The 13,709-nt window shown below is 45.5% G+C and overlaps 1 protein-coding gene across 1 annotated transcript in view; it reads right to left on the bottom strand.

The window, feature by feature from the left end:
* Positions 1-2,974: 2,974 nt before the first annotated feature.
* The window catches only part of LOC144672603 (transcription factor Sp5-like), a 31,912-nt gene continuing 21,177 nt past the window's right edge, over positions 2,975-13,709 (bottom strand). The window contains exon 2 of the mRNA XM_078534424.1: positions 2,975-3,940. Coding sequence (XP_078390550.1) covers positions 2,975-3,940 — 966 coding nt within the window. The remainder of the gene's footprint in view (positions 3,941-13,709) is intronic.

Below are 13,709 nucleotides of genomic sequence, written 5' to 3' on the forward strand. Positions count from 1 at the left end.
TCAATGGACTTTGGAATGGCTCACCGCATTTTACAGCCCTGGCCCCACCATCGCGGGGCCATAAAATTCCATCCCAGATCTCCCACATGTTGGATAGCGGTTGCAGCTTAAGTGCTGTAGTTTTCCAGTAATTCCAAATGTGAACGAGGGTACTTAATTATTCTGTGTCCAATGATTGTTCTGTGTCCTTCATGTTGCCTTTAGGGGGCAGTGTCCTTTCATTCTCAACCAATGGTGGGGGGCAGTTCCTTCCTATCTACTCCATCCAGACCACTCAAACATTCAAATACCTCCATCAAATCCCCTCTCAAAACTTTTCCAAGGAGAACAGCCCCAGTTTCTCCAATGGGCCCACATCGAGGCCCTTCATTCTTGGAGGCATTCTCATGAAGCTAATTCATTCACAGCCTTCCTAAAGCACTGTTCCTAGAAGGTTACCTTTTTTTAAATTCGTTCATGTGGGTGTTGCTGGGCATTATTGCCCCTTGTTCAGAGGGCACATTATTGTGGATCTGGAGTCAGACCCGGTAAGGACAGTATATTTCCTTCCCTTAAGGACATTAGTGAACCAAGTGGGTTTGGCAATGGTTTTCATAGTCATCAGACTTTTAATTCCAGGTTTTTATTGAATTTAAGTTCCACCATCTGCCATGGTGAGATTTGAACCCGGGTCTCCGGGGCATTACCCTGGGTCTCTGGATTACCAGTCCAGTGATAATACCACTATGCCACCATCTCCCCTCACAGGCATCTCCTTTCTTGGGCTGAATACCAAACTTTCTTCAGTTGTTCCTCGTAACTCAAATCCTTTAATGGTGGAAATTGGTCTTGGTTTTGTGAACCACCACCAGGACTAGAATGCTTTCCCTGTCTACCAGAGAACAAAGCTGGACTTAAAACTCAAAAAATACAATAAGGAGAGAGAAAGGATTCATCAGGGCGATTTAGGTTTCTCGGTGAGAAGCAGGCTGGTAGTAGCCTGGAGGAGGCAACAGAGGCCGGTCCTGGATTTGAAGTCACCCTTGTTGGCAAGGTTGAGGCAAGCTGCCAGCACAAAACCCAGTTGGCAGCTTAAAGTTTGGGGGTAGGGGGGGGGCGGGGAGTGCCTTTTTTGCCAAGGGAGAGAAGCAGTACCGGCAGAAGTGTGGGTCAGGCAATGGGAGTTCCTGTAACGCACCCAAAATGTTTTCGTATGCAGTCATGGAGATGCCTGTGGAGCAAGTTCATAATAGAAGAGGTACTCTGCTCCACAGATGGGTTTTGGGTATCAAGTCAAATTGGTGCAGGCATGGTAAAACGTTAAATGGTACGTGGTAAACCATTGGTACTAGAACCCAGCTGTAGTGCCACAAGAAACGAAGGATCAGACCAGGAATGCCAAGTACCCCCCCTTCACATCTCTTATACCCTTTACCTCAGCACCAATCCTTCACTTCTCATTCTTCTGGACCACGTCAAATCAATATGGAAGGCACCTTCTTTCCACTCACCCGAGCTGCTATTGGCCTCACTCTAACCTCTTGGTGTCTGAAAACAAGGTGGGGGACTTATGCAGTTTTCTACCCCGATCCTACCAACTGCAATTTAAATTGCAGGCGCTAAGGACACTGGCCCAAATCCTCTCCCAGACTGGCTTTACGGAGCTACTGCGGGATTTTTAAAAACTTAACCATTGAGCAATATCAGATTAACCACATTGAAGGCTGTTCCCTGTTGGTGTGGGATAGCTACTCAGTGAGGAGTGGGAAGCCTGGATGATTTTGTTCCTCCCTTTCTAGTCTGGTGGTTTAGCTGAGCCAACTTCAGCACTCCCAACGAGGCTGGGCAAGATCAGCGCACTACCGGGATCAAGCCAAAGACTTTCCTGATCTGTACGGCTCGAACTCAAGCCACACAATGAATTTACACACTGGCACCTTCAAGATGGCCTCTTAATGAACTTAAACGCTTTTCCAGCAATAAGGCTAACGGCATAAATTTTAAAAAAAAGCAACACTGGTTTCAGAAAAGCGATTTGTACCTTTTTTTATTTACATACCAGGCCCGGCATGCATTCAATTATCTATTAAAACAGCTTTAGACAGTTCGAGCACAAGATGTGGAATCAAGTCACACAATTTCATTAAGCATGAATCACTTCTTTCTTCAGAAGAGGAAAAGTGTACAAGCACACACGCCACACAAGTCTCAGCTTACACAACAGCAGCCAACCTTGTCCCTTGAAAAATGCTCACAGTTCCCAGGAACACTGCCCAAGGATGTACATAGGTTGAAGATTGTCACAGTTTCAGCGTGCAAGATGTAGAGTTTCTGTCAGAAAAAGGTTTGTCCACAATTGGGATTTTCTTGGATTCAACTTCTAAAAATAGATCTGTTGCCAATTGTCAACACTCCCTCCTTCAACCAACCATTTCCCATTTAGTCATCAGGTCACTTTGGACTTTTCCTAAACCATTTAGATGTGGAAAATATTCTTCCAACCTCCAGATGTTTATTTTAAGACAATTATCAAAGAGTTCCCCTTTCAGTTTGAAATACTTGAATTTCCTCGTCATTTATCCCTTATTTTGTTTCCACTTCACAAAATTTTCTTCTACTCTTGTCTTTCGTTCTTCCTACTCCGGCTTTTGTCATCATCAATTCTTCCTCAGCCACCCCCCTCCCATCCTCATCTCCCGAAATGGTGACTGATGTTAGGGCACACACACGCGCACACACACATACACACAGTCTCAGCAAGGCTCAAATGGGAACTCTGGCTGATTTTTCCACAACCCCCCCCCACCAACTCCACCCTCACCCAGGCACATCCGACACCAAACATGGCACCCTCTATATTGCTGCTCCGGCTGAGACCAGCCAGCTCAACACAGGCCAGCGATCCAACCCCAGATCCTCCTGCTCTGCATGGCTTAGCAACATGCAACCCCATGCATACACCAGCTAAGCCATCAGGGGAGCCGCCCTCTCGTTCTTACTCCTTCTTGATGTTCTCCAGAGTCGCTCCGTGGTGCTTCATCCGCTTATTCTGGTGGGTTTTGGTGTGCTTGGAGAGGTGGTCGCTCCTCATGAACCTTTTGCCGCATTCCTGGCAGCAGAAGCGTTTCTCCCCCGTGTGCGTTCTCAGGTGTCTCTGCAGCTCATCGGACCTGGTGAAACTTTTGCCACAGAAGAGCCAGTTGCAAACAAAGGGGCGCTCCCCGGCATGCCAGCGCAGGTGAGCCTTTAGGTGGGAAGTCTTTCCATAGACTTTCCCACAGCCTGGAATATGGCAGATATGCTGTTTCTTCTTACCCTGCATTTCACTGTTGCCTGGAGACTGGCAGTTGGGGCACCTACACCTCCTACAACGCCTGGAACAGTTTAGAAGACTTTTGGAAGAATTTTGAAGTACAGTCGGCAATTGGGTTTGATGGCCCAAGATCATGGGTCTTCCAAGTTGGAGGTGGTGAGGATTGACAGCATTGGGCTGTTGCATGCTCCACCAAGGGATCTCATCTGCACGGCCGGGAGATACATGCCTGGACTGCAGAGCTGAGGAACCGGGAATGAAGTTGGGAAAGTTCTGAGCAATCCCGTTAGCCTCTGGATAAGAATAGGCGGAGCTGGCAGGGACAGAAGTCGTCAAAATCTTCACAGAAGATAGCTCAAAAGTGTAGATCGATTCAGCCGGAGGGGTCAGGGGAAGTTCACGTGATCCCAGCGCCGATGGTGCTGCTCCACAAGAATATGGAGCCTTCGGGGGGCTAAATGAGCGAGGGCCTCCGAATACTTCGTTGCTCCAAAACTGAAACATGCCTGAAGTGGACTCCATAGACGAGTCATATTGAAACGGAGGAAAGTCTGCAGAGGTTGATGCAACTTGCCCTGCTCTTCCACAAGTAGCAGCCAACATGGACAAACACGTTACTGATTCAGGTGAAGAACTTGGTGTGTGGTCCTGAAAGGGCAAAAAAAAAGAAATCAAGTTCTTCACTCAAGTCACTTATTTAAAAAAAAGATTTTCAATCAAAATTACACTTTAATTAATTACCCGGTTAATTGATGAAGATGTTCTACAAGAGGGAGATATAATTGGGTGCCTTCAGAAGCTCACTCATAGGCCCACCTAGTAGCCAGAAGCAACAACTACATTGTGACAAATAGTCACTTGGTCGCACCGAACTGGAGTGATGCTGAAAGAGAGAGAGAGAGAGAGAGAAAAAGAGACATGCTGTCAAAACTTTTCTCCTTGAACTCATCAGGACAGATTCACAAGAATACCAAATCGCAAAAGGAAACCAAAATTTTATACTGCATGAGAAGAGCATGCTGATTGGCTGTCAATGAGAATGCACCAGGGAACAGTTAGCTGCCAAGGTTTTGTTTAAATTCAAACCAGGCAAGTCGACTCTGATTGGTCAAGGCAAAGAACCAGGGAATGGCTGTCCCCCAAGCTTTTGTTTGGTTGAAAAAGGCGCAATGCATGGCTATGTTCTTTCTGTTTGCAAAGGACAGGGCCCTGTGTGTGAACATATGCAGCTTCTAACACACCTAAGTAGGCCACACTACAAGCTTGGCTGATAATCTTAAATTGTGCTAAGAATGACACTGACACCCAATCACATCTAATGTATGTTCTGAGTTTTGCAAGCACAGACTGGTTGAGTACAGTCGGTACCCTTGCCTGTTGCGAACAACTGAAGGGACATGTAATGTGTTTGATATGATCCACCAGTCTTTGGGACATACAACCTGCATACCTGGCATCACACCAGCATGGAAACTCATACCACATTGGATGATAGGCAGAACGTCTTTTTGGCTTGAAGGCAGCATCCTGTTAGTGGTGAATACCACTCGTGTTGCTACTGCACAGTAGCAGCGTGGAACAGCTAGCTTCACCTGTTGCTCAAATTTATGAGATACCTTACCTTTCCAGGGTAATCTGAGGTAGACCGGACACTTTTCAGGGCCAAAGGTGGCGGTGTTAGGCCCCTGAGTTTGCGCTATATACAGCGCAAAATGATCTGAACAGGGTTGCTATTATCTCACAGGATAGCTTTGATGCCCTTTATTTCAGCATCAAGCTTGCACAGTGAGCAAATGGCTTGGGCCCTACTTACGAGGTTGCCAATAAGGCCAATTTATAGCACGTGGAACTGTAGGGATCCCAGCCTGTAAACTGACCAGTGATAGTGGGCTTGCAGTAGACAGTAGTAGAGAACCCAGATTGCTCAACTAGCATGTCGAGGAAAGGCAGCTCATTTGATTGCTCCATTTCACAGTTGAATTTGAGCACAGGATGGAACCCATTAAGGTGCGTTAGGATATTCTTAAATACAGCTGTGGATTCAAATATAGCAAACATGTCATCTATGTATCCAAAATATGCAAGGGGGTAGGAGGTAAGGGGTCATTCCATTGAAAAGACATTTCTTGTGGAAACCAAAGCTGTTGGTAAGAGCTGGGCCTAGACCCTATGACAATGCCATCTATTTGGGCATACATAGCGTCATTAAAATTGAACTCCACTGCGCGAGTTGCTGAGTTCACTTGCCAACCAATCAGCACCCTCTTCTTATGCAGTATAAATTGTTGTTCCATTTGAGATCTTGAAAATCTGTCCTGATGAGTGCAAGACAAAAAGCTTTGACAGTATGTCTCTTTTCTTTTCAGCAGTACATTGTCACAGTTAAAATAGAATGGGAAATGTTGATATAGCAATTTATCATAGAAGATGTTGACACAAAGGTATGATCTAAAATAGTGATAAATTGAATATTTGTGAACAGGAATTGCTTGTTTCACACAAGATGTTTAATTGTATGGTTAGGCAGAAGACTTGGTTATCACCAAAGACCCCATCAGTGGCATAGAATCTTCTGGTAGAATGCCAGGGGGGCAAAGGCACATGTACAATATTATCAAGTTACAATAACAATATCCTAATTAGTGACAAAGGGTATCACCCTATATAGAGGGGGGGGTAGATGGTGGCATAGTGGTAATATCATGGAACTAGTAACCCAGAGGCCTAGACTAGAGCTGTGGGAAATGGGTTCAAATTCCACAGCAGATAAAATCTGGAATTGAAAACTAGCCCCAGTAGTGGTGACCATGAAACTATCAATTGTTGTAAAAACCTCTCTGGTTCATGAATGCCCCTTTAGGGTTGCCTGGTCTGGCCTACATGTGACTCCTGATCCACAGCAATGTACTTGACTCTTAACTGCCCTCTGAAATGGCCTGGCTAACCACTCAATTCAATGGCAATTTGGGGGATGGGCAGCAATGCCCACATTCCATAAAAGAATTTGAAAAAAGACTGTGTGCTATTATGTGGCGTCACATATTAGATTGGCAGAGTGCAGGTCTTATCGTTGTATTGTAGGGTGTCACACAACATGAACACAATGGACAACTGGGACACGCCATGAGTCACACCCACATATTTTGTGTTCATTAACTTTGTTTTTTTACAGGTCACAAATCAGGTGCCTTGGTACCCAATTTCCAGATTGTTTTTTTTTTTAATTTGCTCACGGAATGTGAGCATTGCTGGCAAGGCCAGCTTTTATTGCCCATGCCTAATTGCCCTAGAGTTCTACATCAAGAGCAGGGAGTTGCAGGATCTTGAAGCTGCAAGAGAAAGAAATATATTTTAAAAATCAGCCAAGGTTCCCACTCCTATCTTGCTGGAAGTGAGCAGTTGCCAGATGTATTAAGGCGGTCCATAAAAACACAAGGACATGAACGTAAGAAATAGGAAGAGTAGACCATTTGGCCCCGCAAACTTGCTCTGCCAGTCAGTAAACTCGTAGATTATCTTCTGCTCGAATTCCATTTTCCTGCCCTATTCCCATTTCCCTTAGATCCTGTCTTGATAATAGTCAACGATAGAGCCTCCACAGCTCTCGAGGTAGAGAAATCCAAAGATTCACAACCCTCTGGTGAAGAAAGTTTTCATCTTGGGATAAGGAGTTGGCCATTCAGGCCTAAGACAATGTCCTCTAGTTCTAAACCCTCCAGCCCAGGGAAACAACTTCTCAGCATCTACCCTATAAACATTCTGGGGGGTTACCATATACCAGAAACTGAACTGGACTAGCCATATAAATACTGTGGTTACAAGAGCAGGTCAGAGGCTAGGAATTGCCCATCCCGAATTGCCCTTGAGGTGGTGTACCTACACCACATGGACTGCAGCGGTTCAGTGGGGGATTCAGTGATGGTAATGCCATTGAATGTCAAGGGGCAATGGTTAGATTCCCTCTTGTTGGAGATGGTCATTGCCTGGCACTTGTGTGACACAAATTTTACTTGCCACTTGTCAGCCCAAGCTTGGATATTGCCCAGGTCTTGCTGCATTTGGACATGAACTGCTTCAGTATCTGAGGAGTTGCAAATGGAATTGAACATTGTGCAATCATCAGCGAACATCCCCACTTTTGACCTTATGATGGAAGGAAGGTCATTGTTGAAGCAGCTGAAGATTGTTGGGCCAAGGACACTACCCTGAGGAACTCCTGCAGTGATGTCCTGGAGCTGAGATGATTGACCTCCAACAACCACAATCATCTTCCTTTGTGTCAGGTATGACTCCAACCAGCAGAGAGTTTCCCCCCTGATTCCCATTGACTCCAGTTTTGCTAGGGCTCCTTGATGCCACACACGGTCAAATGCTGCCTTGATGTAAAGGGCAGTCACTCTCACCTCGGGAGTTCAGCTCTTTTGTCCATGTTTGAACCAAGGCTGTAATGAGGTCAGGAGCCAAGTGGCCCCGGCGGAACCCAAACTGGGTGTCAGTGAGCAGGTTATTGCTGAGCAAGTGCTGCTTGATAGCACTGTTGATGACCCCTTCCATTACTTTACTGATGATGGAGAGTAGACTGATGGGGCAGTAATTGGCTGGGTTGGATTTGTCCTGTGTGTACAGGACATACCTGGGCAATTCTCCACATAGCCATTTCCTGCCTGATCGAGCAAGTTCCTCAACTCATGGAGTGGAACCTCAGCATGGCAAAACCCTTGATTTTATTACAAGGAAATGGAGAATGGAAGTTATAAACCAGGAATATTATTTGAATCAAATGGAGATCGTAGGACAAAGGGCCCCAGGTTCAAATTGGTAAAAGGCTAACTAAGAACCAATATCAGGAAGTTTTTCTTCATACAAAAGAGCAATGAACATGGAATAGACCCACAGATAAGGGTCGTGGAGGCAAACACCCTTGAATGGTCTGAGAACAACAGGATGCTGAGATGGGGTATTTGGGGTGGGGGCAGGGTTTCTGGATGGACGAACTCAGATGGGCTGAATGGCCTTCCTCATCTGCAATTATCTTGGGGTCTTCAGGAATTTGAAGGGGGGGGGGAGAAAATTAAAGATTCCAAACATGCACCTCCAAACCCAACAACCACAGTTTCAGTCTGTTCCTTCTTATACAAGGAACAAAGTACATCCTCAGTTAAATGCCTGCCAGCACCATACAATTGGCTCACATGCTGTCAATGGCTTACACAATATTATAAAACCCAAAAGTAGGGCGAGTCTAGAGATCCTGCCTTTCCAAGCTTCTTGCACTGGATATAAAAAAAGAAACTTGCTTCTCTATAGCACCTTTCATGACCTGAGGACATCCAAAAGCAGTTCATAGAAACTAGGAGCAGGAGTAGGCCATTCGGCCCTTCGAGCCTGCTCCACCATTCATTAAGATCATGGCTGATCATCCAACTCAATAGCCTGCTCCTGCTTTCTCCCCATACCCTTTGATCCCTTTTGCCCCAAGAGCTATATCTAACTCCTTCTTGAAAACATACAATGTTTTGGTCTCAACTACTTTCTGTGGTAGCGAATTCCACAGGCTCACCACTCTCTGGGTGAAGAAATTTCTCCTCATCTCAGTCCTAAATGGTCTATCCCATATCCTCAGACTGTGACCCCTGGTTCTGGACTCCCCCACCATCGGGAACATCCTTCCTGCATCTACCCTGTCTAGTCCTGTTAAAATTTTATAGGTTTCTATGAGATCCCCCCCTCATTCTTCTGAACTCCAGCGAATGTAATCCTAATTGACTCAATCTCTCCTCATATGTCAGTCCCACCATCCCAGGAATCAGTCGGGTAAACCTTCACTGCACTCCCTCTATAGCAAGTACATCCTTCCTCAGATAAGGAGACCAAAACTGCACACAATATTCCAGGTGTGGTCTCACCAAGACGCTGTATAATTGCAGCAAGACATCCCTGTTCCTGTACTCGAGTCCTCTCGCTATGAAGGCCAACATACCATTTGCCTTCTTTACCACCTGCTGCACCTGCATGTTTACCTTCAAGCGACTGGTGTACAAGGACACCCAGGTCTTGTTCACAGCCAATAAATTAACATAAGTGGCTATGTTTTAATAGTGTCAGAAAATACCCAATTTGCACACTGCAAGACCCCGCAAACACCAAGGAGCTGAAATTACCAGAGATGGCCCATTTTCACACCTGCAGCTGAGCTAGAATTGACCTTCAAGTCCTCAGTAACATTGTGTTTGTGGGAGCTGCCATGCTTCCGCAAGCCAGCTCAGCGTTATGAAAAGGACAAACGCCAGGTCGCTTGCCTCATCAGCAGAGCTCAGACAAGTCCTGGGAGGTAGCAGTTGTGAGCAAAGTGAAGTCAGGTGGCGAGAGCTACCACACTCCCTAGTTCCACAGGAATGTTTTTTGAGTCACCTTTAAAAATAGTGAATCGCCCCTTTTGTTGACTCCCGCTACTTGAGGCTATAGGAGCCACTGGACAAAACCCCCGAGCAGAGCAAGCCACACTGATTGGAAACAAACCACCAGTTCATTGGGTCTTCACTCCCTCATGGGACCTGGGACCTAACACACACGTTTAAAAAAAGTCATAACTAATTTAGCAGTGGTCCAAACGCACAGCTAGATTGTAGATGTCATGCCCAGTTTTACACCCAAAAAAAAAGGCCCAATGCATACTGATTTTACCCCTCCGGTGTTAGTAGCTCAACCAGCTGGATTAGTGTTGTCAGGGTTACTGGGAGAACACCACTGCCCTTCTTCCAATAGCATAACGGGATGTTTTTTGCCCCACAGATAAAAGGTCCCAGTTTAACATCTCACCCAAAATGCAGCACGTGCTGATGCTGTACTGGCATTTTGGCCTAGATGAAGTCCCTGAATTCCTGGCATTCGAACCAACGACCTTCCGAGTCAATTGAGGAGATTACAACCACTGAGCCAAGCCATACACTGTGGACATTAACTACAGTTCCACAAAGTTCTGGTTAAGATTGCTTGTGGTGTACTGTGTTCATTCCTGGACTCTATACCTCAGGAAGGGTATATTGACTTTGAATGGGGTGCAATGTAGGTTCAGAATGATACCAAGGCTAAAAAGGGATAAATAACGAGGATGGATTGCAAAGACTTGGCTTGGATTACCTTGAGTGTAGGAGATTAAGGGGTGAATTAACTGAGGCTCTTACAATGATTAAATGATTTGTTAAGGCAGAGAGAGAGAAACTATCCCCTCTGGTGCAAGAAAATTAGAGCTATGCTGTTCATAGGTGTGAAATCAGGAAGCACTTTGTCACACAAAAGGTAGCAGAAATCTGGAACTGTCTCCCCAAAAAGCTGGAGGTCAATTGAAAATGTCAAAAATGTGGGATTTATTTGTTGCAATGTAAGAGCATTAAGGGACAAGGAGCCTAGGTTGATTGTGGCTGGTCTGTATCTTGAATGATGGGACAGGTTTGAGGGGCTTAACCTGTGGGTAGCTGATTGCTAACTGAACCTATCAGGGAGCAGAGTTTGTTTTTTTAAAGCAGCTGATTTCTTCCATTGTAGGATCAGAAGTGGGGATGTTCGCTGATGATTGCACAATGTTCAGCACCATTCACGGACTGCTTCAGTATCTGAGGAGTCATGTCCAAATGCAGTAAGACCAAGCCTGGGCTGACACATGGCAAGTAATACTCGGACCACACAAGTGCCAGGCAATGACCGTCTCCAACAAGAGAGAATCTAACTATCGCCCCTTGACATTCGATAGCATTACCATCACTGAATCCCCCATCAACATCCTGGGAGTTACCATTGACCAGAAACTGAACTGGACCAGCCATATAAATACTGTGGCTACAAGAGCAGGTCACAGGCTAGGAATCCTACGGCAAATATCTCACCTCCTGACTCCCCAAAGCCTCTCCAGCATACACAAGGCACAAGTCAGGAGTGTGATGGAATACTCTCCACTTGCCTGGATGAGTGCAGCTCCCACAACACTTAAGAAGCTCGACACCATCCAGGACAAAGCAGCCTGCTTGATTGGCACCCCATCCACAAACATTCACTCCCTCCACCGCCAACACACAGTAGCAGCAGTGTGTACCATCTACAAGATGCACCGCAGCAACTCACCAAGGCTCCTTCGACAGCACCTTCCAAACCCACGACCACTACCATCTAGAAGGACAAGGACAGCAGACACACGGGAACACCACCACCTGCAACAAGTCACTCACCATCCTGACTTGGAAATATATCGCCATTCCTTCACTGTCGCTGGGTCAAAATCCTGGAACTCCCTCTCTAACAGCACTGTGGGTGTACCTACACCACATGGACTGCAGCGGTTCAAGAAGGCAGCTCACCACCACCTTCTCAAGGGGCAATTAGGGATGGGCAATAAATGCTGGCCCAGCCAGTGATGCCCACATCCCATAAATGAATGAAAAAAAATTTTGGAGATAATTCTGATTTTTGCACATATGGAGCTAACACTGTTGGGTTACCAGCATAAAGTCAGAAACAATCATCTGTGGGATTGGCATCTTATGATTTTGCCAAGAACGAGCGTTAGTTCTTTATTTCACCACGCAAGCACTTTTTAAAAATATATATTTTAAACAGATTGAAAAAAATAATCCACACAAATCAAGAGTATTTGAACTGGAATGGAACCCAAAATAGCAAAGAGTTAGATACTGTGTTCGATGATTTGGCCCTTCCTAAGCTGAAGATGTTGAAACTGTTTGGGTCCTAACACTATCCTGGCTGAGATCAGCTAATGTAAGGATTGAACTTGGGACCTTCCTAGAATAGCGCGTTTAGCTACACAACAGACTTGAGAAAAGTTATAGCTCATGGAATAATAGGGACAATAGCAACGTGGATACAAAATTGGCTGAGTAAGAGGAAACAGAGGGTAGGGGTCAATGGATATTTTTCGGGCTGGAGGAAGGTTTGTAGTGGAGTTCCCCAGGGGTTGGTATTGGGACCCTTGCTTTTCCTGATATATATTAATGATCTAGATCTTAGTGTGCAGGGGACAATTTCAAAGTTTGTGGGTGATATGAAACTTGGAAGCACTGTAAACTATGAGGAGGACAGCATAGAACTTCAAAAGGACATAGACAAGTTGGTGTCAGATGGAAGTTCAACGTGGAGAAATGTGAGGTGATGCATTTTGGTAGGAAGAACAAGGAGACACAGTGTAGAATAAGGGGTACAATTCTTAAGGGTGTGCAGGAGCAGAAGGACCTGGGTGTTTATGTGCATAGTCTGAAGGTGGCAGGACAGGTGGAGAGAGCAGTCAATAAAGCATATCATATCCTGGGCTTTATTAATAGGGGCATATGGTACAAGTGCAGGAAGGTTATGCTGAGCTTATATAAGACCCTCGTTAGACCTCAGCTGGAACATTAGTGTGGCGCCCAGAACTGTACACATAGGAAGGATGTGAACACATTGGAGAGAGTGCAGAAGAGGTTTACAAGAATGGTTCCAGGGATGAGAAATTTCAGCTATGAGGATAGGTTGGAGAGGTTGGGACTGTTCTCCTTGGAGAGAAGACTAAGAGGAGATGTGATAGAGGTGTTCAAAATCATGAGGGGACTGGACAGTGTAGATAGGGAGAAACCGTTCCTGCTTGTAAAAGGATCAAGAACCAGAGGGCACAGATTTAAAGTAATTTGCAAAAGAAGCAAATGCGAGGTGAGAAAACATTTTTTCACACAGCGAGTGGTTCGGGTTTGGAATGCACTGCCTGGAAGTGTGGTGGAGGCAGGTTCAATCGAGGCATTCAAGGGAGCATTAGATGATTATTTGAAAAGAAACAATGTGCAGGGGTACAGGGAAAAGGCAGGGTAATGGCACTGAGTCATAATGCTCCTTTGGAGAGCTGGGGCAGACACGATGGGCCCAATGGCCTCCTTCTGCACTGTAACATTCTGTGATAAACAATTACAAACAAAACCACCCCGAGTCCCAATAGCTCACTGCCTTAGCGCACCACAAGCCTTTTGCTGACACACCCAGACCAGCAAATTCCCAGATCAATCGCCAAGCTACACTGAATGAATTAATCTCAGCCAGTTGGTCCTTGGATGGGGTGGGGGAGGGACAAATAAAATAATCAGCCAGGATTCCTGATCCACAATGCATTCTACTAACCCTTGTTGTTAAAGGGCATGTAGGTAGATATCCGATATGACTGGGATTGGACCCATCGCCTAGTCAAATATCTCGTCCAGCTCCAACTACTTAAGCTCATGTGAAGTACAGGCCACTTTGGCACACCCCAGCAAGTGTCTGCGCCTTTGAGAGAGAAAATTAGGAGGAGAAATATTAATTTTTGTGGAATTTTTTTTAAAAAAATGCTGGCAACATTTAAAGCAGGAGTTGAGCTGCATGGAAGTGCTGAGCACTGATTTGTTGA

This window comes from Cetorhinus maximus, chromosome X (genome assembly GCF_964194155.1).
Source record: "Cetorhinus maximus chromosome X, sCetMax3.hap1.1, whole genome shotgun sequence".
In the NCBI taxonomy this organism is placed as follows: Eukaryota; Metazoa; Chordata; class Chondrichthyes; order Lamniformes; family Cetorhinidae; genus Cetorhinus; species Cetorhinus maximus.